This window comes from Ooceraea biroi, chromosome 6 (genome assembly GCF_003672135.1).
Source record: "Ooceraea biroi isolate clonal line C1 chromosome 6, Obir_v5.4, whole genome shotgun sequence".
Classification (NCBI taxonomy): Eukaryota; Metazoa; Arthropoda; class Insecta; order Hymenoptera; family Formicidae; genus Ooceraea; species Ooceraea biroi.
The window spans coordinates 689,731-714,879 of NC_039511.1; the positions used below are offsets into that span (position 1 = coordinate 689,731).

The following is a 25,149-nucleotide window of genomic DNA, read 5'->3' on the forward strand; positions in this document are numbered from 1 at the left end:
CTATTTCTTTTTCCTGTGATAACACGGTTGTGCAGGGGCCATAAAATATTTTCAGATTACTTTTCACGAATGTATGCCGTCGTACGGTGGTTTGCTACGCGAGTACCTGTATAAAGAGAGCAACCATACAATTCTCCTGTCGAAACCGTACAACTTACTATTTATTTAATCCGCAGCGTTGCGAGCTGCAGAATCACGAGATCCGACAAGACCATTTCGAAGAAGGTCGGAATGATCGTCGTACATCGATGTCGAGCTGTAAACGCGTTTGCTAGATCCAGCGCAAACGTACGAGCAATTAACGCTAATTGATACGCGCCGAATCCCCTACGCATTTACGATGACACGCAAATTGCGTAGATCCTCATCCAATTCCGAGCATGCGTCGGCACATCACGATTACGTAATTCTCCTTCTTCCGTATGGATCAGCAATCCACGTTACACATTCGTAAACGTAAAATCGCCACGTCGCTCAACGATCCCTGAAATCACAGACCTCAGCAGGCAAGAAAACAGCCAAGAGATTGAATCGAAGAAATATCAGAGAAATATCGCGAGCAGGAAGGATATTCTCGTCTCGTTACCGTTGGCAAACGCAAAAGGACAATGATCGTTCTCGTCTTCGGGCGGATCGATGCATCAAACAGGATCGACGCGAGGAAACAGAAAAATAAATAACATAACTCGTTCCTTGCCTCTCCGTACACATTCTATTTCAAAAATTCAGTTTAAAAACATAACTTCGAATACTCCACAATCCTTTTTATTACTTTGTAGCTTATTTTTTTCTTCCTCTTCATCCTCCTCGTCTTCTTCCTTCTTCTTCTTTCTCTCTCTCACTCTCTCTCTCTCGTTTCTCCTTTTCTTCTTTTTTTTAAGTATTAATAGATTAGTTTAATATATAAGTCGAGCCGTGGACCCGGCGTGCGCCGCCGGTCGAATTAAATTCATACACTGTAACAGTCGTATTCTTTACAATATTCGTACGTAAGTCTTGTAGCAGAGACAAAAGCGCAGGTGCCCTAATCGCACTCGATTTTTTTTTTCTTTTATTATTCTTCATAATAATTATATTTGTATGCTCGTTTGAACCTCCAATGCCACCAATCAAGTCGGACGCGCGTCGCGGATGGAATCGGCTAACGCGTGTTCCACTGTTGCTCTCTCGTGATCGATCGAAGAAATTTATCGAAGAATGTTCCCATGCAGACGAAACGAGTGTCTGAGAAAAAGTCCAACTTGAGGACAGGTTCGAGAGATTGAAACATCCAATCGGTCCGGTCAATCGTAACTCATCTTTCGCCACAAACTTGAATTAGATCATTTCACGTATTTCAGAGACAATCAAGTTAGACCGAGGAGTGACCAGAATGGAAAATTTGATGAAAGACCAAGACCGACGATAGGTGAACGTTCAATCTCTCGGACGTGTCCGGTAGACGCTCGCGTTGAAGGACTTGGGTCGACGCGCGTCCACGCAATGGTGAGCACCGAAGGTTGCGCGGTCCAATACAGCAAAGTACAATTTGTTTGATCCTCTCCAAGTCTCGTCGTGAGCACTAGCACACCGAAGCTACGCAATGAGATCCGGCTTTAAGTCCCGAACAGTGTGATCGAGTGTATAAAATTGTTGCAGGACACCGTGGATTACTATACGACGAAATACCCACCTGGGCACGCGTGCCCGGGTGGGCCTCTTCTCTTCCATCCGAGATAGTCAGGCACGCCTGGCTTCTGAACGTTTAATACACAATTGTCGCTGCTGGTAAAACCGCTTAGCTCGCACGCGCGCTAAAGATCCCGTGGGTCTCCGTGCACAGAGTTTCCTTTCTGTGGAAGGCGCACGACACATCCACGCGATCCGTCCGCGCGTGTCCGGGACTCGAACGGAGACTCGTCGTCCGGCTTCCAGCATAATTGAGAATTTGGTAACTACGCGCATCGCACTACGCTCGCAGACATGGTCCGGTGTTTTGAAAAGTAGTCGGAGAATCTAATAGCGTCTTATTCTAATTGCGTTGCGTTTTGCTTTATGAACACTGAACGTGCCGCGATCGGACGAGTCGTGGCTCTTCCTTGCTAAATATGATTTCATCGCGGTTTCACCCCCCTTCTGCATTTCTTTTTGCGTTTAAGAAAAACCTCGCTTTGTACTCGCGTCGAGTGTAAAATGGTCAATCCCCGCGCGCAGCGGGGAACAATCAATCAAATGTACCTTTCCCCCTTTTTTTCGATCGTATCTACAAATTTTGTTTCTACAACTTATGAGTTACGCACGTACGAAAAGAAATCAAGTGTGTCCATCTCAGCATGTATAATACTCTCTATACATGAAAAATATGAATTTTCCTCGTGTGAAATACAAAGGAAAAACGCGCAGTCATCGGAATTAGTCACCAGCAACGACCAGAGTATAAGCTAGCTTTTTACAGTACAAAATACAGCTCCTGCACATATGCATAAATATATGTATACACATACGCGCGTGTATATGATATATACATATACCTAGTAACGAAGTATTTTCAGCAACATGTAAGGATATAGTAAGGTTGGTTACTCTTTGTGTGGGTTTCGCTCTAGTCGCAGGTCCGTCAACGGTCCGGCGACAGTATGAACAATATGCGCGAGTCTCTCTAATAGTCTCGTTATTAACAATTATATGATTGTACGTACAAAATGTGCCAACTTGTACAGACCACCATGTGTTTATATGTATATATACATACATATCGATGTAGCGACCGTTTCGAACGTATCATACTGATATTAAACGCGATGTAAACTCTTTTGTTTCGCATTCGGAGAAACCGTAGAAAGCATACGCCTCTCTTCTTGTCTTTCGCCCTACTGCGTCGAAGTCGAAGGGTGTATGAGACCCGGTGTGTAATTGTATATAAACCCGTAAACACTGACAATCCTACAGCTATGCCTCGCTTTCGTCCGTACACGTGATACGGAGCTAGGTGAATCCGGTACATGTAATAAAAAAAAAATAAAAGAAAGGAAGAAAGAAACCACAGCAAAAGTAAAGGGGAGAAAAAAAATCAAAAGAACGCGAAAAGAAAAATGATAGTCTACAGTAACAGCTCGGCGAGATCCTCATTACATCCTTACACATTAAAAATTAGCGTTACTAAACCTTATTTTTATGCATTCAGGGCCGGCATGTGTTCTCGCTTGCCTTTTCCATTCCCGCTTTCGCTTCCGAATTTCTTCTTTACTTTTCTTTTCTTCGTTTGTCGATCTGTGAGTGTCGGCTAGAGAGTTCGAGAGGGAGGACCGGAGAATACAAGATGCGTGGATACGAAAAGTGGTGCGACGTGAGCCTGTGCCCTTGTGATCCGTTCGTGAACAACGTCAACGGCAAAGACGTTCCCCTTTCTCTTAACGGGTGCTGGATGGCAACCTCTGTTCTTTTATCTTTTCTTTCGCATTTTTTTGCATTTATTATTTTATTTTTCCTTTGAATATTTAATCATGTGTCATCAGTCATTCCGTAAAATTTACTTGATTCGTATGTGAGAATCGCCGAGGGAGCGCGTGTAAGGAAAACCTTGCGCGTTACATCTAAACGTCGCGCAAGATGACCAGACACGCGTCGTGTCTCGCGGGGCCACGCGTGAGCTTCCCGAGGATCCATACATCTTGCATCGGAAAACAATGCGCGCACAAGACAGTTCGAAGGTTGGGGGACAGAGGACTTATGTCTCTACTCTAATTCAATCGAATGTTTATAATATTATTAGATAGGGGTGTGTACATGTGTAAGTGTGTGTCGGCATACATACATACATACATGCATGCATGCTGCATGCATGTGTGTACATGTGTAAAATGTCGAACGTGTGTTGGTAGGATGAATCCTGCACGCGCTCATTCACACGTTAATAGTAATACATGTAATAATGTCGTGTAGAGGTGTGTATGTGTATGCGTAACAGCAATAAAAACTTAAAGACATCGTTAAGAAAAAGAAAACCCTTGCGAAGAGAACAACGGTGGGCAGAGAGGGGAAGGAGATTGGGGATAGGGGAGAGGAGGGCCTGGGGGAGCTGGCCTCCGGGAGTTGGGAGCATGGAGAGATGGAGATCCGAACGATTACGACGACGACGACGACGACGACGGCGACGATGAGTGACGACGACGACGGCGAAGACGACGACGGCGGCGGCGACGGCGACGACGATAATAAATCGACGACGACGACGACGGCGACGGCGGCGACGATGACGACGACGGCGACACGCGTCCTCTGTGAATTGTACGCGTCAACGAGACATACGTCCGCACATCCCTACCTAGCTACAATCCCCGGTAGTGGCGCGCGCGACGGTAAACGGCTTATCGTTAAGCGAGCGGCACGGATTCCAGTTATCTCCTACTTCCTATCGTCCTGATCGCATTCGCGGCTTATGTGACCGGTCTTGCCGCAGATATAGCAAGTCTTGCCACCGGCCTCGGTGCAGTTGCGGGCGATGTGGCCCGTCTTGTTGCAGTTGTAGCAACTCTGCATTGCGAAGCGGCCGGAATCATTGCCACCTTCCGGACAGCTGCGCGCCATGTGACCAGTCTTGTTGCAATTGTAACAGCTCAGCTCCGGTCCCTGCCGAGAAACATCACCCTACAAGTTAATTGATATACCGTGGTCGCGCCACGACACCACAGCGATCCTGACCACGAGGTCACGATGTGTCACGTACTGACCTGCTGACAGTCTTTTGCGATGTGTCCAACGCCGTTGCAGCGATAGCAAAGATCCTGATCCTCCTTGCACTCGCGCGCAAAGTGTCCAAATTGATTGCATTTGAAGCACTTCTCTCGGCCGCGTCCAAAGCCACCGTCCCTGTCGCGTCCACGATCTCCTCTACCGCCACCTCCTCCTTGTGGGCACTCTCGCGCAAAGTGGCCCATACGGTTACATTTGTAACACGCGCTCGAACTCATCTTTTATAAATCTGTAAGTATATACATATACGTATACATTATACCATATGTGTGTTTTTTCTCTCTCGAATATCGTTAAACGCAGAATAGCTCCCGTTCTACTCGTTGCGATCTCACAAACAATGTCGAGGATGGAAATCACGCTATCTTACACGCAGTATCGAATTCTTTGGATTTACGGTTATCAACTTTACATTGACGGAATCGCTGATCCGCGCAACACCATCTACATGGGGTCGGGTAACAACGCAAAAACATAATGCAATTACGTAATATGATTGCTGGAGAAAAAAGGTTTGCAAACCGATTCAGGGTATCAGAGGCCGGAACACTCAATTTTGCGGGATATTCCCTCGTATCGTATCAACGCGCATCCCGTACGACGCGCGCGCGCGCGCGCATACACACACACACACACGCGCGCGCGCGCGCGCGCGGCTCCTAATTGTATGTGAACATGTACGCGACGGGAGAATAGTACGACACACAGGTGAATGTGCACTTTATCGGACGAGAAGGCCGTGTGAACGCGCGTTCGCGAACGCCGCGAAAACCGCCGGTGAGTCGGAGCTGCGTGACGCGAAGCCGCACGTCGCACCGCCGCGGCGCCGCGTTACATGGCGCCGGCCGGATCGGCGCGATCGAAGCGGCGCGAAGAGACCGCGAGGCGATTAATAAAATGGCATCTCTCTCGCGTCGCCATCAGGCTGGCCGCGCGCGAGTAAACGACACACAACTAGCAAGCAAGCATGCACGAACGCGCGCACGCAGCGACGCAGATAAAGTAAAACGCGACGTACACGTGCTCCGGTTTTCGCGAGGCGTCCGTGCAACGACGGCGATGGCGGGTAGGCGAGAGCGCGTGCACGAGGCGTCGGATAATGCGTCGTCGCCTCGCATCGCCGCGTCCCGCGCCGCTGCCGCTGCCACTGCCGTTAACGATTTTCACACGGACGACACGGGATAGTTTTCTCCTTTACCGTTCTTGCTCGTTCGCTAGCTCGCCCTCGATGAAAGTTCCCCTCGCGGTTTCACAGCGCCGTACAACGTGGCTGCCCGATCCGTCCGTTCGCTCGCTCGTTCGTTCGCTCTCTCCTTCCGTGCTCACCCCCACTTCGTGGCGATCGTGTATGCGTGTATAGACATACGCACGTACACGCCGCGCGGCGCGAAGATGGCATCCGAAACTGACGCCGCGCGCGCTGCGCTTTTTTTGCGCCGAGCACGGAGGAAAGATCATCCCGATGGCGGTCGCCGCCGTCGCCGCCGCCGCTGGGATCCTTCAGCGACGGTGGCGGCGGTTGCACGATGCGGTTGCGATTTTTCCTGGTAAATCGACACGCGCCAACGGGCCATCTTCGCGACACGAGGGGGAATCGCAAACGAGTCGCAGTAAAGGAAGATTAAAGTTGCAAAAAGACCACGTGCCGCATTAGCGGCGCACAGCCGCCCGCAACAACGAGATAGCCGCCGCTCGCTCTGCTGTAGCAGCGGTGGTCGCGGCGGCGGCGGCGGCGGCGGCGCCGCAACCGTGCGCGCGTAACGTACATCGCACGTACGGCGAGAATCCCGTGTAAGTACCACTCACCTGCGTAGCTGTACACTCGGCTACCAAATGGGATTGCTGCTGCTGCTGCTCCGCTCGTGCTGCGCTGCGCGACACAACGACGCGTACAGTGACGACGGACCCACGGGAAGTGGTGTTTTCCGTGGGAAAACTCAGACCGACACTCGAGCGGACGGCTCGCGGCGACCATTAACTACGAGAGGGACAGACCAGCCAATCGCCTGCCGCGCTGCTCGCCAACTCTTGCCGCAACAATGAGACTGATTCGCGCCGGCGTGACTCTGAGCGGCATTCCGGTTCGTCGTGAGCGAATCGCGCGCCGCTCATTGGCTCGCACGCGATCCGACTGAAGACCAATGACCAATCGCCACCGAGACGCCAATTGCGGAAAGTTGCGCATCGCATCTCTGAATTGGACGAAAGTGCATCGATCGCGATTCTTAGACAGAAATATTTCGCGTCGTTATTTTCGGAAGGAGAGAGAAATGCTCGTTCAACCGTTAATAAATTATGCGATTCACGGATTCTCGCGTGTTGCGCGGAGCGCGGCCGATGGGCGCCTGCGAAAAATTCTAATATCGCTGAAATAAGTATGCAGTTGTAAATGCGAATTATCGAATCTTACGTTCACTGCACGATACATGTGACGTCATTTTCTCAGAATATATAATGCAACAGTTCCTCTTCAAACCGGTACAAGGAAATGGCGAGTCATAAATATCCGTCGTTCGTTGGGATAAAGCATTTAACAGTCTCTTGATCGATCTCGTGTAGCAGCGTTGCATGAAACATTTCAACTCGATGAAATTTTTATACGTAAATAACAATATGTTGATAATTGCACGGTTGATGAGAGGAATTTTGTTTGCCGATAATATGCGCTAACAATTAGTAGCAATGTTTTCGCTCAAGCGGATGTGGAAGGTAATTTGGTTAGATCGTTACGCCTACTTTACGGAAGAAGGCTTGTTTCACAAATCCATCAGAAATTGCTCATCGTCGCGGACCAATCATTTTTACTATAACAGTACATAATAAATATGTAAATTTCAATTACATGATACATAATCGTAACTCCTTCACAATTAAAAGAAAAAGTTATCAACTGAAATTTCACTGAGAAATTCATTTTACAGAAAACCCGTTATTGTCCAATCAAATTGTCCAACTCGCCGTAAATTTACCCGAGGAAGTCAGAAAGCGCTCGGAAATAAATCGGAAAGTAGAAACCAGAAGAGAAACTATCTTGAAATGATGCGGGCGGCAAAATGAGAGACAACTAATCATCTATTCTGAAACGCAGTCGCGCCCATTTGCATTGTAAACGCGAACGGAGAATTTCGCGCCGGTGCGGATAAGCGCCGCGTCGCCGGCCACGTCCGTCGGTCCGTGTGTCGATGTGCTGCGCCCGCCATAGACAAACGCCACGTTTATGTGCACCGATCGTGCCGGTAGCGACAGGAGCGTGTGTTACCGCTATCGATATCCTCGACCAGACAGTAACCCCTGAAGTCGAGGACACTCGAGATGTCCCGGAGCAGCGTGAACGCGTTAATATGCGTTCTCGCGGTCTGCGCGTACGTGAACGCAGGCTTGGCTGTCTCGGTGGATTCGGATCTGGTTGTCAGGAACGTCGAGCGGCACATCGACCTGCAGTCCCAGCTGACCAAGATCACCACTCGCGTGGTGTTGGACAACAACAGCAAGGACCGAGCGCTTCAAAGTTTCCTCTTCTGTTTAGACGGCAACCAGAAAAAGTCGCTCAGCTATGTGGCGGCACACGTGGAGCCGGGTAAGCTGGAGCTCAAAGTGACGAAGCTGAAGGATGCGGATCGCGACAAGATCTTCTTCAACGTCGACCTCGCGAATCATCTGGCGCCCCGTCGCACCCTCACCATCGAGGTGGAGACGATATTCACGCACGAACTGGTGCCACATCCCAAGGAGATTGCCCAGCAGGAGAAGCAGCTGGTCAAGTACACGGGTAACGTGTACGCCTATCTGCCGTACACCGTGGCCAAGCAGACGACGTACGTGGCGTTACCGTCCCGCAACATCGAGAGCTACACCAGGATCAAGCCGGTCTCGCAGACCGGCTCGGCGATCGTTTACGGACCGTACGAGAAGCAACCGCCGTTCGCCTACGAGGAGCTGATGGTACACTTTGAAAACAACAACAAGTTCCTTACGGTCACCAGGCTCGAGAGGACCATCGAGATCTCGCACTGGGGCAATATCGCCGTTGAGGAGCACATCGACCTTCTGCACACCGGTGCTATGCTGAAGGGCTCGTTCTCCCGTTACGAGTATGCCCGCGAGACCAAGTCGGGCCAGGCCAGCGTTCAGAGCTTCGACACGATCCTGCCGGCGGCCGCGTCCGACATTTACTATCGGGACGAGATCGGCAACATCTCCACGTCGCACACTCGCATCAAGAAGGACTCCGTGGAGCTAAATCTGCGGCCGAGGTTCCCACTGTTTGGTGGCTGGAAAACCCGTTACACGATCGGCTACAACGTACCCAGTTACGAGTACCTGTTCCACTCTGGTGACATGTACACGCTGGAGATGAGGCTGCTGGATCACGTCTTCGACGACATGGTGGTGGACGAGATGGTGCTGAGAATCATCCTGCCGGAGGGGGCACGTAACGTGCAGCTGGAGCTGCCGTATCCGGCGACCCGTTTGTCCGATTCTCTGCACTACACGTACTTGGACGTAACTGGCCGCCCAGTGGTGTCGGTGACTAAGAAGAACCTGGTGGAGAATCACATTCAGAACTTTAGGTTTAACTACACGTACCCGCGACTACTCATGCTGCAGGAGCCGTTGCTGGTCGCGGTCGCGCTTTACTTGTTGTTCCTGTTAGTCATAACGTACGTGAGACTGGACTTTGCCATCGACAAGGACGAGGCATCGGAGAGTAAACTGAGGATCGCCGGGCAGTGCGAGAAGATCCTAGCCGCGCAGGACCGTCGCGTCACCTCGTATAACGAGCTGGACGATCAGCTGGCGTACCTGAAGGCGAACAAGGACGCCAACACGTTCTTGACCGCGGTGAAGGGCATCAACCAGCAGTACAAGGCCGCGACCAGTGCGCTCAATGAGATAGCGCAGAAACTGAAGGGCGAATCCGGCGATGTTTACGATCGCGTCCAGGAGTTGCAAAAGTGCGATCGATCCCTGAAGGAGCTCTACAACCAACAGCAGGCGCTGTACGTGGACAAACTGGTCCCGGGCAAGATTGGCCGCCAACAGTTTGTCGAGGCAGAGGCGGCGATCGCCAAGAAGAAGGAAGAATGCGTTGAGAAGATCAACGCGATCATAAAATCGCTTCAGTAATCCTACGCGAAGCGACTTGAGACTTGCGAGCAACGGTGGTGCATTTTTTGCAATGCAGCAATATAACGTCCTGTTCAGTCTGTTGATGTTACATTCGCGAAGTACGAACGAACAAGGATTCCATAAGTTTAGCGTATCGGGTCACTCGTCTCTGTATCATAATTAAGATTTGTAATAAATACATGTATAGAAAAAAGGGGACACATGTTATTGTTTGTACTTTCTCTGATCTCTCTCTCTCTTATCTAAATAAATGAGTTTGCTAATACGTGCCAATAATTGATGTTCTCCTTGGCAAGTTGACTCGATTTTTCTCGATCGAATTCGAGAGCCGACGCGAGTTTCTGACAATTATGCGAGCTATAATGTAAATAAGCGAAGCGTGGAGAATTCAGTCGGAATGCAATCAGATCAATGATACATTGGACACGTAATGGCGAGAATCGCATCGAAAGGAACAGTACTGCGCATGAAAGCGCAACGTCAGTCCTCCCCGAGCATCTCTCTCGTCCATGTGTCAACCCGCTCAGCCGGTTGAACGAGAGACATCTGCTAACCTTTCCGTCTCTTTCGTTTTTTTTCTCGGGCCAGTACCTGCTCAAACAATTCCGGCATAGAAACGTTCTATGCTCAGAGCTAGAATGTCCAATCTACGGAAATTTATAGGTAAACTTGATCTTTCAACATCAGCTATGCGTACACCATAATTGATTTGGCGTACTCTCGCGTAAAGGTTATAACAATACATCTCGGGCTGATCGAATTGCTGATAATCGGTGGTTTGAAGATTTTCCAATTTTACGTTTCTTGCAAAAGGTGATATAATTTTGTAGATCTTTGATGTCAGTCCTTAAAATCAAGTGCTTTTTAACGTTGTCGTAGTGTATCCTATTGTCTGCAAGGTTTTATTATAAACTTTTTGATGTGTAATGTAAGATATGTAAAATATTTGTAAGACATTCGGCCTAATTAAATTTCTACGGTATTTCCATCTGTTAAAGATTGATATTTTTTTATTAATTGTACTTGTAATTGTAGATATCGGAGCCAATTTGACAGATCCTATGTATCAAGGAATCTACCACGGGCATCAAAAACATCAGCCAGATCTAGATAAAGTTTTAGAGCGTAGCTGGAACAACAATCTCTCGAAAATCATTATTACAGCTGGTAGCATGGAAGACAGCAAGAAGGCTCTTGAATTAGCGAGAACTGATGGCAAGTTTTAAAATTGATTTTACTGAACAAGTAGAAATTCTTGTACCTTTTTCTTGGACGATGGACTGATCGCGCTTGATCAATAAAATTGCAGACAGGCTTTACTCGACAGTTGGCTGCCATCCGACCCGTTGCAATGAATTCGAGGAATGTGGCGATCCAGGAAAATATCTCAAGTCTTTGTCGGACTTGGCGCTGAACAACAAAGACAAGATTGTCGCCATTGGCGAGATGGGCCTGGATTACGACAGACTGAATTTTTGCCCGAAGGAAACCCAGAAGAAATACTTTGAGATGCAATTGTCGCTGTGCTCCACGTTGAAACTGCCGATGTTCCTCCACTGCCGTAACGCCAGTGATGATTTTGTGCGAATTTTGAGGAAACACAAAAACGAGTTGACACCGGGCGTTGTACATTCCTTCGATGGCAATCCGGAAGATGCAAATTCTATACTACAGCTAGGCTTGTACATTGGAATTAACGGATGGTACGATCGATGGAAAAGCCTGTCTTCGAATTCAACATGATATCAATAATCTTGTTTCGTTTCGCATTTCAGCTCCCTGAAGACAGAGGAGAACTTTTGTGCGATCACTACCATTCCCTCGGACAGAATCATGTTAGAAACCGATTGTCCATGGTGCGAGATCAGGCCGACGCATGCATCTGCAAAGGATGTCATCACTCAATTCCCATCCGTTAAGAAGGAAAAGTGGCAAATAGATCGAATGGTTAGAGGACGAAATGAACCTTGTACAATAGTGTGAGTACTCACGTACAGTGAATAGATTGCTACGATTAATAATTTCAAGCTTTGAAAAAAATGAATTTTTATTGCAACACAACGCTGAAGTGACAGAGTATTTGAATATTAATTATTTAAATATTAATATGTTTAAACATGCGTGTGATTTAACCGGGATTTTTACTTGCAGACAAATATTGGAAGTCCTAGCACGGGTCAGAGACGAGGAGGAGGAGTACTTGTGCAATCAAATCTACAAGAACACGATGAAGCTCTTCTTCCCGTACGAATTATAGTGTGCGAATAAACGTCGGTACAAACGTGAAAGAAAGAAACTAAAGTGCGTTGGTGGAAGCGCACTTGCAGAAGTAATCAGGGATACAAGCTGTGAACGCGCGCGCAGAGTGGAACACGAAAATAAAAAAGAGAACAGAGAAAGCAGACTGTTTGTCAGACTCCACTGGAGGAAGGAAATGAAGACAACTCATTTTTGCATACGTAGGCTTTATGGATGTGGTCGTCCATAAAGTGTGGACTGTCCACAGATCTCTTCCCATGTAAAACTTTAATATATTCTTGTTAAAATTATTATCATTATTATCTCGTAATATCATGTTCATCGATCGCATTTTGTCATCATCTTATTACCATCTCATCAACATTATTATCATTATTATTATTATATTTATTAATACTATTCTAGTATTCCTACGAATATTACTGTGTTGTCGCTGTCATTGTTCCGACCTATTTCTCCGTAAATTATTACTATGAATGAAAATTACTATGAATATCTTTCTTCACCTTTGGTAAGTTTTCCTTTTATTATGTTTACAGAAGAAAAACTATTATACGAAAATTGATAGCTTTATTGGATTACTCAATATACGATCTAATATATTATATTCAAATCAATACTCAAAATTACAAATGAAAATACAAAATGCTCGAGTACGCAATCGACACTTTGTGTACAGATAAATCTATCAATATAGATATACTATTTATTAACAGGGATTTCAAAAATGATGAATATTTGTCTGAATAAAAAAAATACTCGCGATTACTCGTGGAAGATCACGAAGTTTCCCTCGTCAAGACCAACCAAAAAGCAAGATACACAGATTCTCCTTGCGAGATATCACAGGTAAAATGGTCGACGCATTCGTGATCTTTGAAAGTATGTATCCGCATGATGCACCGACTTTCTTCGTGTCACAAATAATAAATGCCGAGACGCATGGAAAGGTGGTTTTTGTTACCAAAATGCGATAATCTTTGTAGAGCACACACCGATGGACTTTATTCATGGCACTTTGGAGAGAGTCTGCATTTTCTCATACACCCAATCGTACGTTTGAGTTGCGTACGATTGCGTCACGTCGAAGGCCCATATGGCGTAATTGCGAAGATTATCTGGGCTAAGTTTACCCCTGAACAGAGAAAAAAAGGATGCGTATATATCATGATCAGGCATTCAATGTGCGGCTTCTATGTATTAAACCTTCCGTCTGTACTTACACAAAGACATTCTGCTCCATCCATTGTACCGCTGCACTGGAATGTTCAACAACTTTGTTCCCGATAAGGATGAGAGAACTTTTTGTAAACTCTAGTCCCTGCAGACTATGTGATTTAATCTGCTCCATTGCTCCTGGAGCATAATGCTCGATCTATGCCAAAGGGAAAAGATCATGTTACAGTTTCAAACACACGCATGCATAATACATGAGGTGTGCACGTAAGGATATTCAAAGTTCGACTTACCGTATCTAGAACTACCGGTACGTTCTTTTCGACGTACTCCGCAGAGTTGTTATACAGTTTGATTGAGACATTTTTCATTATAAGACAGACATCACCGGCTAATTTGACGTATGGCGTACACACGTCCACGACGATTTTGTAATATTCTGGTGAGCTGTCCTTAATTGCTTTGTGTCCTGCAGACCAGTACGACTTTATGACAGCCCCCGTCTTTTCAACGTATCTCGCTATTCCGCTAGTTTTCAAGAACCTCCCGACTTTGGATGCTACAATGTGAAATTTCGATTCTTAAATTGGCAAGCATATTTATGACAATGACGGAAATTTCTGTCAATCAATCATGACTATGGGATGACATGAGATTACAAAGTGCAACCAAGTTGTCATTGTTGGAGAATTCTTACCCTCAAAGGAGCCATGTTTCTGTGTATCATACGCTACGATGATACCAATAAGCAGCAGCAGAAGGAAACTAGCAAATCTCCATTGGAAGCTGCGGCGTTTGGAAGAGGCCATTTTCTCCAATAGTACCTGGAAAAACAAACAGTGAGGATCCCATCTCAAAACGATATTTTATTCCAAGATTCTACCTTTGCTAAGAGATCACTTTTTAAGAGACCGCGTTAAGACGTCGCAAAACTCCTTTCTCTACAAATTTCGATTCATAGCACGTGAGATAAAATTCAATCGTAATTTTTCAGAACGTATGACGAGACAGCGCTCGTGCTCGTCGAAGCAAGATAAAACGGAGAAACTGCGTATCTCGCGCTCGGAAGGACTTTGAAACCTTTTTTTTTACATATGTATGAGAAGCAATTAATTTCTTCTTCCTCTTCTTCTTGTTTATTGCCTCAGCCGTTTAAAAGGTAAGGTTTATATGCCATTCTGTGTATTCCGCACGGGTCGCGATAAAATGAGAAGCACTTCAGGATAAACAACCATCGAATAAACAGTGATAAAGTCTTCCGACGATCCAAATCGATGCTACGTCAGGCCTGTCATCGACGTGTTCGAAAAATACGTCACCGTGCTTGCGATGCGTGCACTGATCAACAAAATCAATCCAACTCGAATTTCCCGTTATGAGCAACTTCTACACGTAGCAAACCGATTACGACGCGCAAAAATCACGAGATCGCGTTACGTGGAGCAAGCGCGCGCGCGCGGAGCTTTCTCTTACCTGCGGAAAATCGAGACGTTCTCGGGTTTCACCCAATTTCACCCGAGATCCTGCGATTCCTGGCCTCCTGGGTGATCTCTCCGAAAGAGAGAGAGAGAGAGAGAGAGAGAGAGAAATAGAGGAAAAAAAAGAAAAATGACGTACAACCGATGTCAATGTCGTCGCGTCGGACCGTCGCGAGGGGGCAACGCGTGCGATCAATAGTCGCGTACAAGTCCGAAAAACGGTCACCTAACCTGAGAGCGCGCGCTGACGTTGTTCGAATCGAGCCCGCCGCTTCGCTGTCCGACTGTCCGAGCGGCAACGGAACGGCCCGAGCCGAGAGAGACCTGGCGACGGGTCGTCCGAGTTTGCAACTGCGCTTTTTTCTGCGCCGCGCAAGTCGGACGTTTCTTATCGACGTTCAACGGAATCAAAATACTATGATAGAATTACCTTGTCTGTCACGCAAATCCAAGGTGACAAATAACTCTTCTGCAAGAAAATATCGATCGATCTCGATGAATTTTCTCACGCGCAGTTTCACAATTTCGATAAATTTGTTCGTCTTTGGCGACGTCAAGTGGAGCGATGTTTACGACGCGAGTATTCCGCGTGTATTATGTACATACATACATACACACCGAGCTGCGAGTCTAGAAAAACTTTGAGCTTATAACAGGAATTTTAGATGATTTATATAGCTTTGTTTTTGGTATTAACACCTATTGTTCGATAGCGTCGAATCAATATTGTTCGTCGCGCGTCACGTACCGACAGATACTGACAGATACCACTGTGACGCATAAGCGCGAGGCGCGAGCTCATCCGCGACGGCGTTATTACGCGAGAGAGCGAGCCCCTCTCGCTGCGATTGCCACGCGATGATACTCTTATCGAAGGCATTACGAGTCCCGCCAGACATCGATAAACACTTTCGCTTCTTGCCCGACTTGCATTACGTTCGTTAAAGTACAATTGCAATCTATCATTACAGAGATATGCATTCCTTTATATCTGCCCACTTTTTTCAAGGAATGCATTTAGAATTACATATAGAAAATATTTACATTTGCACTTGTGTGCATGTAAAACGACGGCAACGAATCGAAAGTTATCGCGCAGCAAACACGCGATGCGCGACCCGTGCAAATCTGAGAACTTTGCGACTAAGCGTGCTTTCTAAGTTTAATTGTCCCTGACTGCCTGTCTGAATAAATCCTCGGCGCTATTATCGTTATTCAAGATACCATGAGGCATGCAATGCACTGTTGCGCGCCGACAACAGATTTATGCTCGTTGCCCGATTGTGTACGTAATCTTAAAGGTAGGGTGATGCTGGAGAAAACGTCATGTTCCAAGATTTACGACTGGATCTAACTACTGAAATTTCTGTCTTCTCTGTAGGAGAAAAGTAATGTTTTTTTGAAGAATTTAACGGCGTTTGCAGTCATTGACGCAGCAGCTATGACTTTTATAGAAAGTAATGTATTTCTATGATTTTCACAGCACAGCTTTTCTCCTTATTACAACAGCAAAAGAGAAGGTTCATTGTTGGTTTTCATACAAATTAAATTGCAATTGCAAGGATACACGTAACATTTACACGTTCCAAAACAAATAGTTTGTACTTCGCAAATGAGAATAGAAAGATTCAACATTTCTTCTTGAGTAGAAATATTGATGTGACACGATCATTGTTCAAGTATTTTTTCCAGAGAGATAAGTGCATCATTAAGGCAAAGATATTGATTAGAATGGACATACGAGTGAAAATATGATATATTATCAGATGATAAATTCCGACATGCAATCGCGATTGCCAAAGATGGAGATGAGATAAAATTCATATATTTTTTAATCAACTTAAGCACCACGTTTTCGTAAGAAATGTATTTAAATTGTATTTTGAGAGCAGATTCGATAATGTACAAGAAAAAAAACTCACCTGCGATCTCTCTTTGCATTGGAGCGCGCGATCTTTGTAAGATTTTGTCCATCTTTTGTTCTTGTTTTGAATAATTTCGAGCGTTTCTTTGAAATTCTTGCTTTTAAAGCGTCCTTGTAAGTCGGATAAATTCTCATCTAGAAAAATAGTTTTGCGTTATCACGTAATTCATGTTTTCTCATGTAGAATTATATGAATATTCACCTATGTGCGACAGAAGAAGAGTGGATTGGTACAAGAAGGGTCCATCATACAGAGAACCCCAAATAGTGAAGCAGACAGGTTCCGTGATGAGGCAGTCTACGAGAGCCTTGAGTAACTCTTGTCTGTAGACCGGATCCGAATCTTCCGATACTTTTCCCATCAGTATAGTGAACAATTCTGTATAACTTATGTTCTTGTTTCTAAATAGCAGCGACTGTAAAGTAAATCGACAATTGTACTGCATTCGCTTCACTATCGTCATCGCCAGATGTTTATTACAACATTATCTGGACGCGATCATCGAGCACAACGGAGACCCAAAGCTTATTTCAAATTAAAAATAAATCTCACTCACTCTCAGTTGATCGATATTAATATTAATTTCCTTCCACACCGCGGGCTGAATGCTGTGGGAGTCGACGCTGTGGTAAATGTCCCAGATAATATCCATGTACAAATCAAGACCGATATCGCAAACGTTGTTGCAGTCAAATACGAGGTCGTTGAGGTTTTGTACGACGTAACTTGTGTAGCGCTTCGTGTCGAGTAACGGTAGCATCACCTTGTGCCAGATTGTCAGGCCAGCCGGCAGATTCTTCTTGCTGGCCTGTGACCAGGCCCACAACAGGGACAGGCATACGTCCTTCCTGTTCTTGTAAGAGTTCCTTATGGAAACTAGTTTGGGGATACTAGCGACTATCATTTCAGGATACAAGTGTGCTAGCAGCTGCAAAAATATCTTATGACCAATGACTGGGACCCCCTTAATCATGTCGTTCGCCATTGCCGTGAGGTTGCTTTCGTAAAAAACTTGTACAGCCAGTGGACCCGCCATTTCCACTGCTCGCTCCAATATGGAAGAAATGGTTTTAGGTACTAAACTCAATGGATAATCCTTAGGTTTGCTCGAGAATATGGCATCCTCCTTGTTGATAGGGATTTTCATGTTGAGGAACGTGTCGAGCTCCTTCAGCCAGAGTGACGGAGCATCGGGAAACCTGAGTTGAGCAGTAGCCAAAAGCTCATTGAGCTCCTGTATGTTAATCTGTGTAACAAGAAGTGTATTAAATTTTACGAGACTTTTAACTTTGTCTTTAAAGATGAGCTTAAATATACATAATATTGTACACAAATAAGCACGTAATAAAACTAAATAGCGAGTGCGTTTTGTACAAAGAACCATACAGCATTCAATGCATCCTTTATAGATTTCGGTGATTTTTCCTTCGGCTCTTGTTTCTTCTTTTGAGCTTGCTGTTGCTGCTGTTTCTGCTGCTTCTTCTTCTCTTCATTTTCCTTTGTCTTGTGCTCCTTCTTTTGTACCTTGGTTGGCTTCTTATTTTCCTTATTTCCATCCAGATTGTCGTACAGCGTCTTCACTTGGCTCAATGGTACTGAAATGATATGTGTATCAAGTCATGCAACTCTTTTAATGCAAGAACAAGAAATGACTCACAGAAATCCTCGACTTTCGGTGCGTTCTCGATGAATTTCTTCTTCTCGGCCTTCGTAAGCTTGTTAGATTTATCATTCTTATCCTTCTTTCTGCTAACCAGTTCCCAGCTGCCAGACGACATCGCGGTAAACGTAAATGCAACCAACGTCAGTATCCAAATAGTGACGCGACGCACCGCCGACTCCGGAAGGCACTAAGTTTGACTGGAGCACAGCTGTGCGTCCAACGAGGTTTGTTGGCAAAGTGTCAGTCACAACAGTGGTACGTGGTAACGCATGCGTGTTTGCCGGCTGCCACGCACTACTATATTCCCCTCTCGCTTTATATCTTTTTTCTCTTTTTTTCTTAGCATCATCGAAAATCAATCATTAAACTGTACTACCTGAAAATTAAAATGTTTCCCAATCTTACTGTTGACTGTACCACGAAGAAATAAATAAAAAAATTGGTCTAACCCGCTATTCAGGAGGATACTTGCAAATTTTTCGGCTGATTCGTCGTTCGCTTATACGTACTACTTGAGAATGAAGCTATATAGCGTCGAGTCGTACTACTACCTGACCTATCGAGCGACGGTGGAGGCTCGTAGCGGAATTTTGTACAACTAAAGCCAACACGCATTCGCCATGTGTGTCCATCTACCAGAGTTTATTGCAACTACTGTTGTCAAGCGGTGTACGTATGTGTGTGTAGCACCATGTACACACGCGCGAAATTACCTCTGACGGAGTTTTGAATCTCGGATTTCGGAGTCGCGTGTCGTGTTGTAATTTATAAGCGGATCATCACGACGCTCATCCCGACGTCGTGTCCTGCATTTTTCGCCACGTTCCGAGCACACACGCTGTGTGCCGCGTGACATTTGTGTGACGGTTCGATCTCGCAGCCGTTCGACTGCTGACTCGCACGACTTATGCCCAGGTGACCCGCGCGCATTACAACTTTCTCCAACCTAATTTCGCGCGCGGACAACGCGCACCTAACAATCATCACGAAGATAATCGCGTTTGTCATTGTTATCGTTGCGGCCGTCGTCGGCGTCGTCGTTGCCAACGCCGCGACAGGAGATCTTTGCTGTCAGTAGCGGTCCCGTTTTGTTAGGTTAACTCACGACACGACGGACGCCGCGGTGTTTGATCGTGCTTAATCGGGTGGGGGCACTAATTAAGGAACGTGGGTTGGGGGAACGGCGATCGTACATGCCGTCATTACCGTTAGCCAGTGGATTATTGGTGCATGCGTGCCCCGTTTTGGTTCCCCGGGATAGCTGCGAAATAAATTCATGTCCGTTTTCCAACTGGGCTATTGTTTTGTGGCGAAATTTTGTGGCTGTACGTTCACTTCGTGCGTTACGCTTTGTCAGCTGTTTCGGTCTAGTCTTATGGTGACACAGAACAGAAAGGAAAAAATATTTAAACGACAATCATTGCTTTGCCGAATGAAAAATAATGAATGCTTTATGTGTGATAAATTGTGTCACTTGTGATGACAAAATCACGCAGTGGCAAGTACCTGTACTCATGTCCTGCATTGTCTCGTTCCAGTTGAGCTCCTCGACACAGAATGGGTAGCAGTAGCCAGCTGTATAGTCTCTCATGGGGAGAGTTCAGTTCCTCCCTGACCTCAGCGGTACAATTATTAAGAGGACATGGCGATCTGGTGGACGTTACCTTGGCTGCTGGTGGTCGTAGTTTTCCTGCACATAAAATTGTCCTGTGCGCAGCGAGTCCATTTCTGTTGGACTTATTAAAAGTTATTACCCAAACAATTCAGAATGTATAACTTTGTGTCGTGGAACGAAGGCTGTTTTCTGTAACGATATTTTTTTCACAGAATACACCATGCCAGCATCCAGTAGTATTGCTGGCAGGGATCGGAGCGGATGATTTGGAATCTCTGTTGGAATTCGTATATCGTGGAGAAGTGAGCGTTGAGCCGTCGCAGTTGCCTTCTCTGCTTCAGGCTGCACACTGCCTATGCATACACGGGTTAACACCACCGACTATAGTAACAGAGGTATGCCACACGATGGATATTGTGTATTTTGTCTAATTAGCTGAGTGTTTTTGTTTGTGTGATAAGAGGGAGATCACTTCAAAGTACACATATCTTTCATACTTACCGAAAATCTGATATGTTCTTTTAGAGTGGAGAAGAAATTCCCGCGTCGGCGATACCAACGGCGAATGATGGATTGCCAAAGACGACGCTGAACTCTTATCCAATGAAACGTAGAAAAAAGAGGAGGAAGTCGTCCACATCCTCGGGAAAATGGCCCACTAACGCAACCGACAGTGAAAGTAGGCCTATGAACGACAACAACAGAACAATATCTTACGAAAACAAAGATGACGATACCACAGATCAAACTGACGATGCAGGTAAGACATTTTACTCTGTGACAAATTGAGTTTAAAGGTGCTATTTCATGCTGACGCTCGACGCTCATTTTTAGCGTCAAAACAGGTCACGTGATCAAAATTGACCATTATCCAGCGTTAATTTTGATCACGTGACCTGTTTTGACGCTAAAAATGAGCGTCGAATGTCAGCATGAAAAAACACCTTTACATGTTAAATGAGAAATAAAGTATACGATGGTGTTTTTTCCGACTTTGGAGTTTTATTATGTTTCATAACATTACGACAAAGAGGTGTTTGTTAGTTTGTTTGTTTTTTTTCAAACATATAACGTATAATTTAGCAGACGAATTCGATTTGTTTTTCATTATTTAGAGTTTGTGTATCATCACAAGTCTCAAATTAAACTCTACAATTGTAAAATGGTAATTACTGTGAGCGCGTAAGACAGCAATGGTATGATTTCACTTGTGTTTTGTGTCCGATGTATTATATTTATTAGCAATCGCCATAAAACCATACCAAACGTATGCCTACGAGAGATTTCGTATATTTGCGTAGGCCGTTTTTTCATTCTCTATTAAAACGGACACAAGCACAACCATCGATCGGGTTGAACTGCAAATTCTGATTGGTCGTTCTCATCAGAGAGATTCATCCCATTGAGAGAGAGAGAGAGAGAGAGAGAGAGAGAGAGAGAGAGAGAGAGAGAGAGAGAGAGGGAGGGAGCGAGAGCGAGAGCGGGAGCCAAGAACAAGAACAAATTTAAAGCAAGCAAGTCAAAACGTCAGTTCAGCCCTGTATGGTAACATTGTGTTTGTGTCTGTTAACAGCGAGCAACTGCCTCGTTGGAAACTACGCGAACAATCATCAGGCTGTTGGTCACTCACCGGGAGCGCAAGAATCCTCGATTGTCCTCGATGATCATCAGACGCAAGGTATGCAAGAGGATCATGTCTCGGATGGCGAGTCGCAGCTACAGACGCTGATGCCGATGCAACCGTTCTCGCCGTTGCACATACCGCAATTCACGGGCTCCCTGGGCATCGGTTTTTCATCCAATCTGGCGTTGTCCAATTTGGCGTCCACCCAAACAGTATCAGCTGGCGGCACGAATCAGTCGAAGCGCGGCGCTTCCGACTGTCCAGGCGTTTGTCCGTTGTGCGGCGCGACGCTCCGACAAGCGAGGAATCTGCGTAGGCATTTGCTGTCGTCGTGCAAATATCGGTTTAGTAACAACTCAACAACGGCGTCTGCAACGACGCAAAACTCGATCAACGACGCGATGATGATAGAGATCAAGCCCGAGGTTGAATTACCCGGCTACAACGATCCATCGTCGATGGTTTACGGAACTGATAGTGGCAGCAACAGTTGCGAACAAATAGTCTGCAAGCCCAGTTTACCGTCGCCGACGTCGCATCACGGGCAGGATGTGGTCTCACCTACCAGCAGTATCTCGTCGCCAACGATCGCCAGATAAACATGTAGGACGTACGGACTCGCGGGAAATGGACTCGGGATGAACAGGATGGTCGAATGTTATCGACCAATTATTTTTTCGTAGTTAAACCTCTTGCGAATTCCGTTCGGTTGTGTTACAGCGAACAGAATTATCGCGAGTTCGTCGTGCGACGGGTTAAAAGTGCAGCAAGTTGCACGTAAGGACGAAGAAGATATCTTGCGTCTTGGTGTATAGTTCAGTTACTCAGTTTCAGTAACTTGTAATTATTCATCCATGCTATTTAATTAGGTCATTCGAAATATATTTTTAATTATGTAATTCGAAATATATTTCTACAAGTTTAAGTTGATACACAGAAATCTTCCACATTAGACGTAAGGCAATACCATAGGATTAATTGATTATAGCAAAGAAAGAAAGTCCTAACGGTCTCGATATTCTTTTATCATCAACAGTTAATTGATGGTAATCGGAGCTTTGTGCGAACGTGCAATTCGAGTTTGTCCGCATTGTAATCCGTTTGACTACCGTTTTAACTTCTTCCGTCATAGACTGTCTGACAACATGTCTGTCTCGATGTATCTCTAAGATATATTGGCGGCAGTTTCATCGAGTACTGTTTTATATTACTATTTTACAGATTCTGTTACATGCAACGGTCAAAAAAGCGAAGTAATTGACGGATATTCCCATTTTGTAATGACGAACTCCGTTTTGTATGTGTATTGTTGACAATAGCGTATATACAAAACGATTAGTATTTTAATTGAGAAGAAAATAGGATAACACGATATACTAATGTATCATCCAGAGAATTTTATTTCTTTTGCAAATAAAATACGTGATGCTGTACATTGCGTTACATCTGTTACGGTGAATATATCATCAATTTTCGACGTTCTCTCAGCGCTACCTAAATCGTGTTCTTTTCCTATATCTGCATAATAGAACGCGTTAGCGTGCAATGACGAAGCAATGTCTGAAGTGAGGCGAAATTAGTTCAGGTTACAACAATATGCTTTTGCTATCTGTTTAGCCTTGACGGAATTCGTTTTAGGAGACGGATTAGCGAAGGCGCGTAGCTTGTCGGATCAACCGGCATCGTGTCCATTGTGCGGCGCGATCCTGCGTCAGTCGAGAAATCTCCGCAGACACTTGGAGCTTCTGCATTTCGGTCTGGGCAATAGCGGCAAGTCCAGCGTACACGCGAGGCATCGACGTACAGCGACGGACAGAGCCAACGACTTTGGTCTGTCGTCGTTGGCGTGCGTTCGCCCTACCGCCCGGATAGACTCGCATCTCGCCGCGAGAGCCTCCGAAGCCTCGGACTTCCCCATGATGACGCCCCTGTCGATCGCCTCGTCCGTCAGTTCCGCGTCGAGCGTCAGTCTTCCAGGTGAACCGTTAGCAAGTTACCGTAGAAATGCTCGTTGTTGGAGAAACGCTTTCTCTTTACAGCTTTCGTACACTTGTTGTACACACGCAGCTACCTGTTTTAAAATTAAAATTTTATATGTGAAATTTTTATTTTATGTAAGAGATTCTATATTTTAAATTGATAATTTTGCTTCTGTTAAATATGATATGTACGTATTATATCAATTTATAATTGCATTTTGTGGAAATAAACCGAATTTTAAAATTGGACAGACACCGTTTTCAAGATAAGCGGTTCATGCAATCGTGTATGAGAAATGTATTAAACATTTACAATTCCCGTTTATAAAAGAGATAATGCGATTGAATTTCTCTAAAAAAAAGATTATTAATAAATCATAAATTATTCGTTCGACTTTGGAATATCAATGAGTATTAAAAATTTTAATATTGTGCTTTGTCCATGTTATACGATGTATACGATATTGTTAAAGGATTAGCGGATGCACTGGAATATGTTGTCGCTTTAAAGCGATTATACCGCAAATATATTCGCATGAATTACAAGTCTCGCCTTTACGTGTAGATATATAAATTCTGCATCGGGCGATTATAAGTGTAAATAATTATCAGTGTTTTGCGAGAGCACGATTGCGACCGAGATATTCGTTTGGGATTTTAACATTTGTTACCTGGCATAGGGAATTAAATTAATCCTCGCTGCGAATTAAATTTCACGTTTTTCAAAAAACAAGCACATGACGAAAATAACGATGGCGTCATTATTCTTCAGTTACACGCAGAAAACATCATGTAATCGCTTGCCGTTACTTTGTGCGTGTTGTAGACTGTTTTGCCACATAATATCAGCGTCCGTGTCTTCACTGTCCATAGGAAACCTGATGGCTCCGAGCTCGAGTCTGTTAGCTTCTGGCGATCAGAATGGACCAGCGCTGCCAGGATCCGCCTCCACCACGTGCAATACGTCAATGGTACCTCCGACTAATGGGATCTACTCCACGGATGGCGGCGCCAGTATGCTAAGTTGCCTGCTACCATCGTTACCCACATTGCCGTCCTTCTCCGCGTCTCACGACGTGTTCCGTCACGGTGAGATGCTGCGCGCCGGAATCGCTTACCACGATTCCTCCCGACAACACGCCAGGCACATGCAACGCACCGACGTCACCTAATTTTGCGACAGCTCGCGATATGGCTCCCCGAAATTGCGACAAGAAGAATGCGAGCACGTCGAATAAATGAATTGCGGAGGACAGCACTTAGCGGAGCACTGGGACTTAGACCTTATGAAATTTAATATTTGCGAGCTAGTTTGTAAGACTACGGGATTATTTATTACGACGTTATGCGACGTGTAGCAGCAACGAATGTGTGCGTCAGAGACGTCTGGATGAAGTAGCGCGACGAGTGTAAACGGTGGATGTAGCAACGACGTATTGTATTAGCAATTTTTTATCCGGTGCTATGTGAACATGGAATATATTATATATATAAACATACGACGCATGTGAATTCTTTAGTAATAAAATATATTCAGAGAAATTTGCATATTCGTTATGTATTAATAAT

At 45.3% G+C, this 25,149-nt stretch overlaps 5 protein-coding genes across 10 annotated transcripts; 3 read left to right on the top strand and 2 right to left on the bottom strand.

Annotated features, from left to right (window-relative positions):
- Positions 1–693: 693 nt before the first annotated feature.
- Positions 694–6,727, bottom strand: LOC105276491 (CCHC-type zinc finger protein CG3800). 5 transcript variants are annotated; one of them, XM_011334144.3, is made up of 3 exons: positions 6,538–6,727; positions 4,710–4,960; positions 694–4,626 (listed from the first exon to the last, which is right to left on the bottom strand). In XM_011334144.3, the coding sequence occupies exons 2-3, from the start codon at positions 4,947–4,949 to the stop codon at positions 4,384–4,386; spliced, it is 483 nt and encodes a 160-aa protein (XP_011332446.1). In that variant the 5' UTR covers positions 4,950–4,960; positions 6,538–6,727; the 3' UTR covers positions 694–4,383. The 5 variants fall into 5 exon arrangements, with proteins under 5 accessions (XP_011332446.1, XP_011332450.1, XP_011332447.1 ...); XM_011334148.3 differs by having other exon boundaries at positions 694–4,608; positions 6,538–6,724; XM_011334145.3 differs by lacking the exon at positions 6,538–6,727 and adding an exon at positions 5,930–6,080.
- An 823-nt stretch (positions 6,728–7,550) lies between these two features.
- Positions 7,551–10,125, top strand: LOC105276490 (dolichyl-diphosphooligosaccharide--protein glycosyltransferase subunit 1). Its single transcript, XM_011334143.3, has one exon. It carries the CDS (start codon positions 8,044–8,046, stop codon positions 9,856–9,858), a length of 1,815 nt encoding a protein of 604 aa, XP_011332445.1. The 5' UTR covers positions 7,551–8,043; the 3' UTR covers positions 9,859–10,125.
- Positions 10,126–10,324: 199 nt separating this feature from the next.
- LOC105276489 (putative deoxyribonuclease TATDN1) lies at positions 10,325–12,597 on the top strand. Of its 2 annotated transcripts, none has more exons than XM_011334142.3 (5): positions 10,325–10,524; positions 10,897–11,076; positions 11,171–11,564; positions 11,637–11,840; positions 12,013–12,597. In XM_011334142.3, exons 1-5 carry the CDS (start codon positions 10,485–10,487, stop codon positions 12,116–12,118), a joined length of 924 nt encoding a protein of 307 aa, XP_011332444.1. In that variant the 5' UTR covers positions 10,325–10,484; the 3' UTR covers positions 12,119–12,597. The 2 variants fall into 2 exon arrangements, with proteins under 2 accessions (XP_011332444.1, XP_019886288.1); XM_020030729.2 differs by lacking the exon at positions 10,325–10,524 and adding an exon at positions 10,544–10,674.
- A 73-nt stretch (positions 12,598–12,670) lies between these two features.
- Positions 12,671–18,609, bottom strand: LOC105276486 (transmembrane protein 214-A). Its single transcript, XM_011334137.3, has 9 exons — positions 18,357–18,609; positions 18,086–18,294; positions 17,256–17,945; positions 16,901–17,114; positions 16,697–16,833; positions 13,994–14,120; positions 13,590–13,855; positions 13,344–13,495; positions 12,671–13,255 (listed from the first exon to the last, which is right to left on the bottom strand). The coding sequence occupies exons 1-9, from the start codon at positions 18,475–18,477 to the stop codon at positions 13,129–13,131; spliced, it is 2,043 nt and encodes a 680-aa protein (XP_011332439.1). The 5' UTR covers positions 18,478–18,609; the 3' UTR covers positions 12,671–13,128.
- Positions 18,610–18,818: 209 nt separating this feature from the next.
- LOC105276487 lies at positions 18,819–25,118 on the top strand. The gene is made up of 7 exons (XM_011334138.3): positions 18,819–19,277; positions 19,901–20,108; positions 20,190–20,372; positions 20,503–20,737; positions 21,551–22,171; positions 23,219–23,578; positions 24,454–25,118. Exons 2-7 carry the CDS (start codon positions 19,920–19,922, stop codon positions 24,750–24,752), a joined length of 1,887 nt encoding a protein of 628 aa, XP_011332440.2. The 5' UTR covers positions 18,819–19,277; positions 19,901–19,919; the 3' UTR covers positions 24,753–25,118.
- The last annotated feature ends 31 nt before the right edge of the window (positions 25,119–25,149 follow it).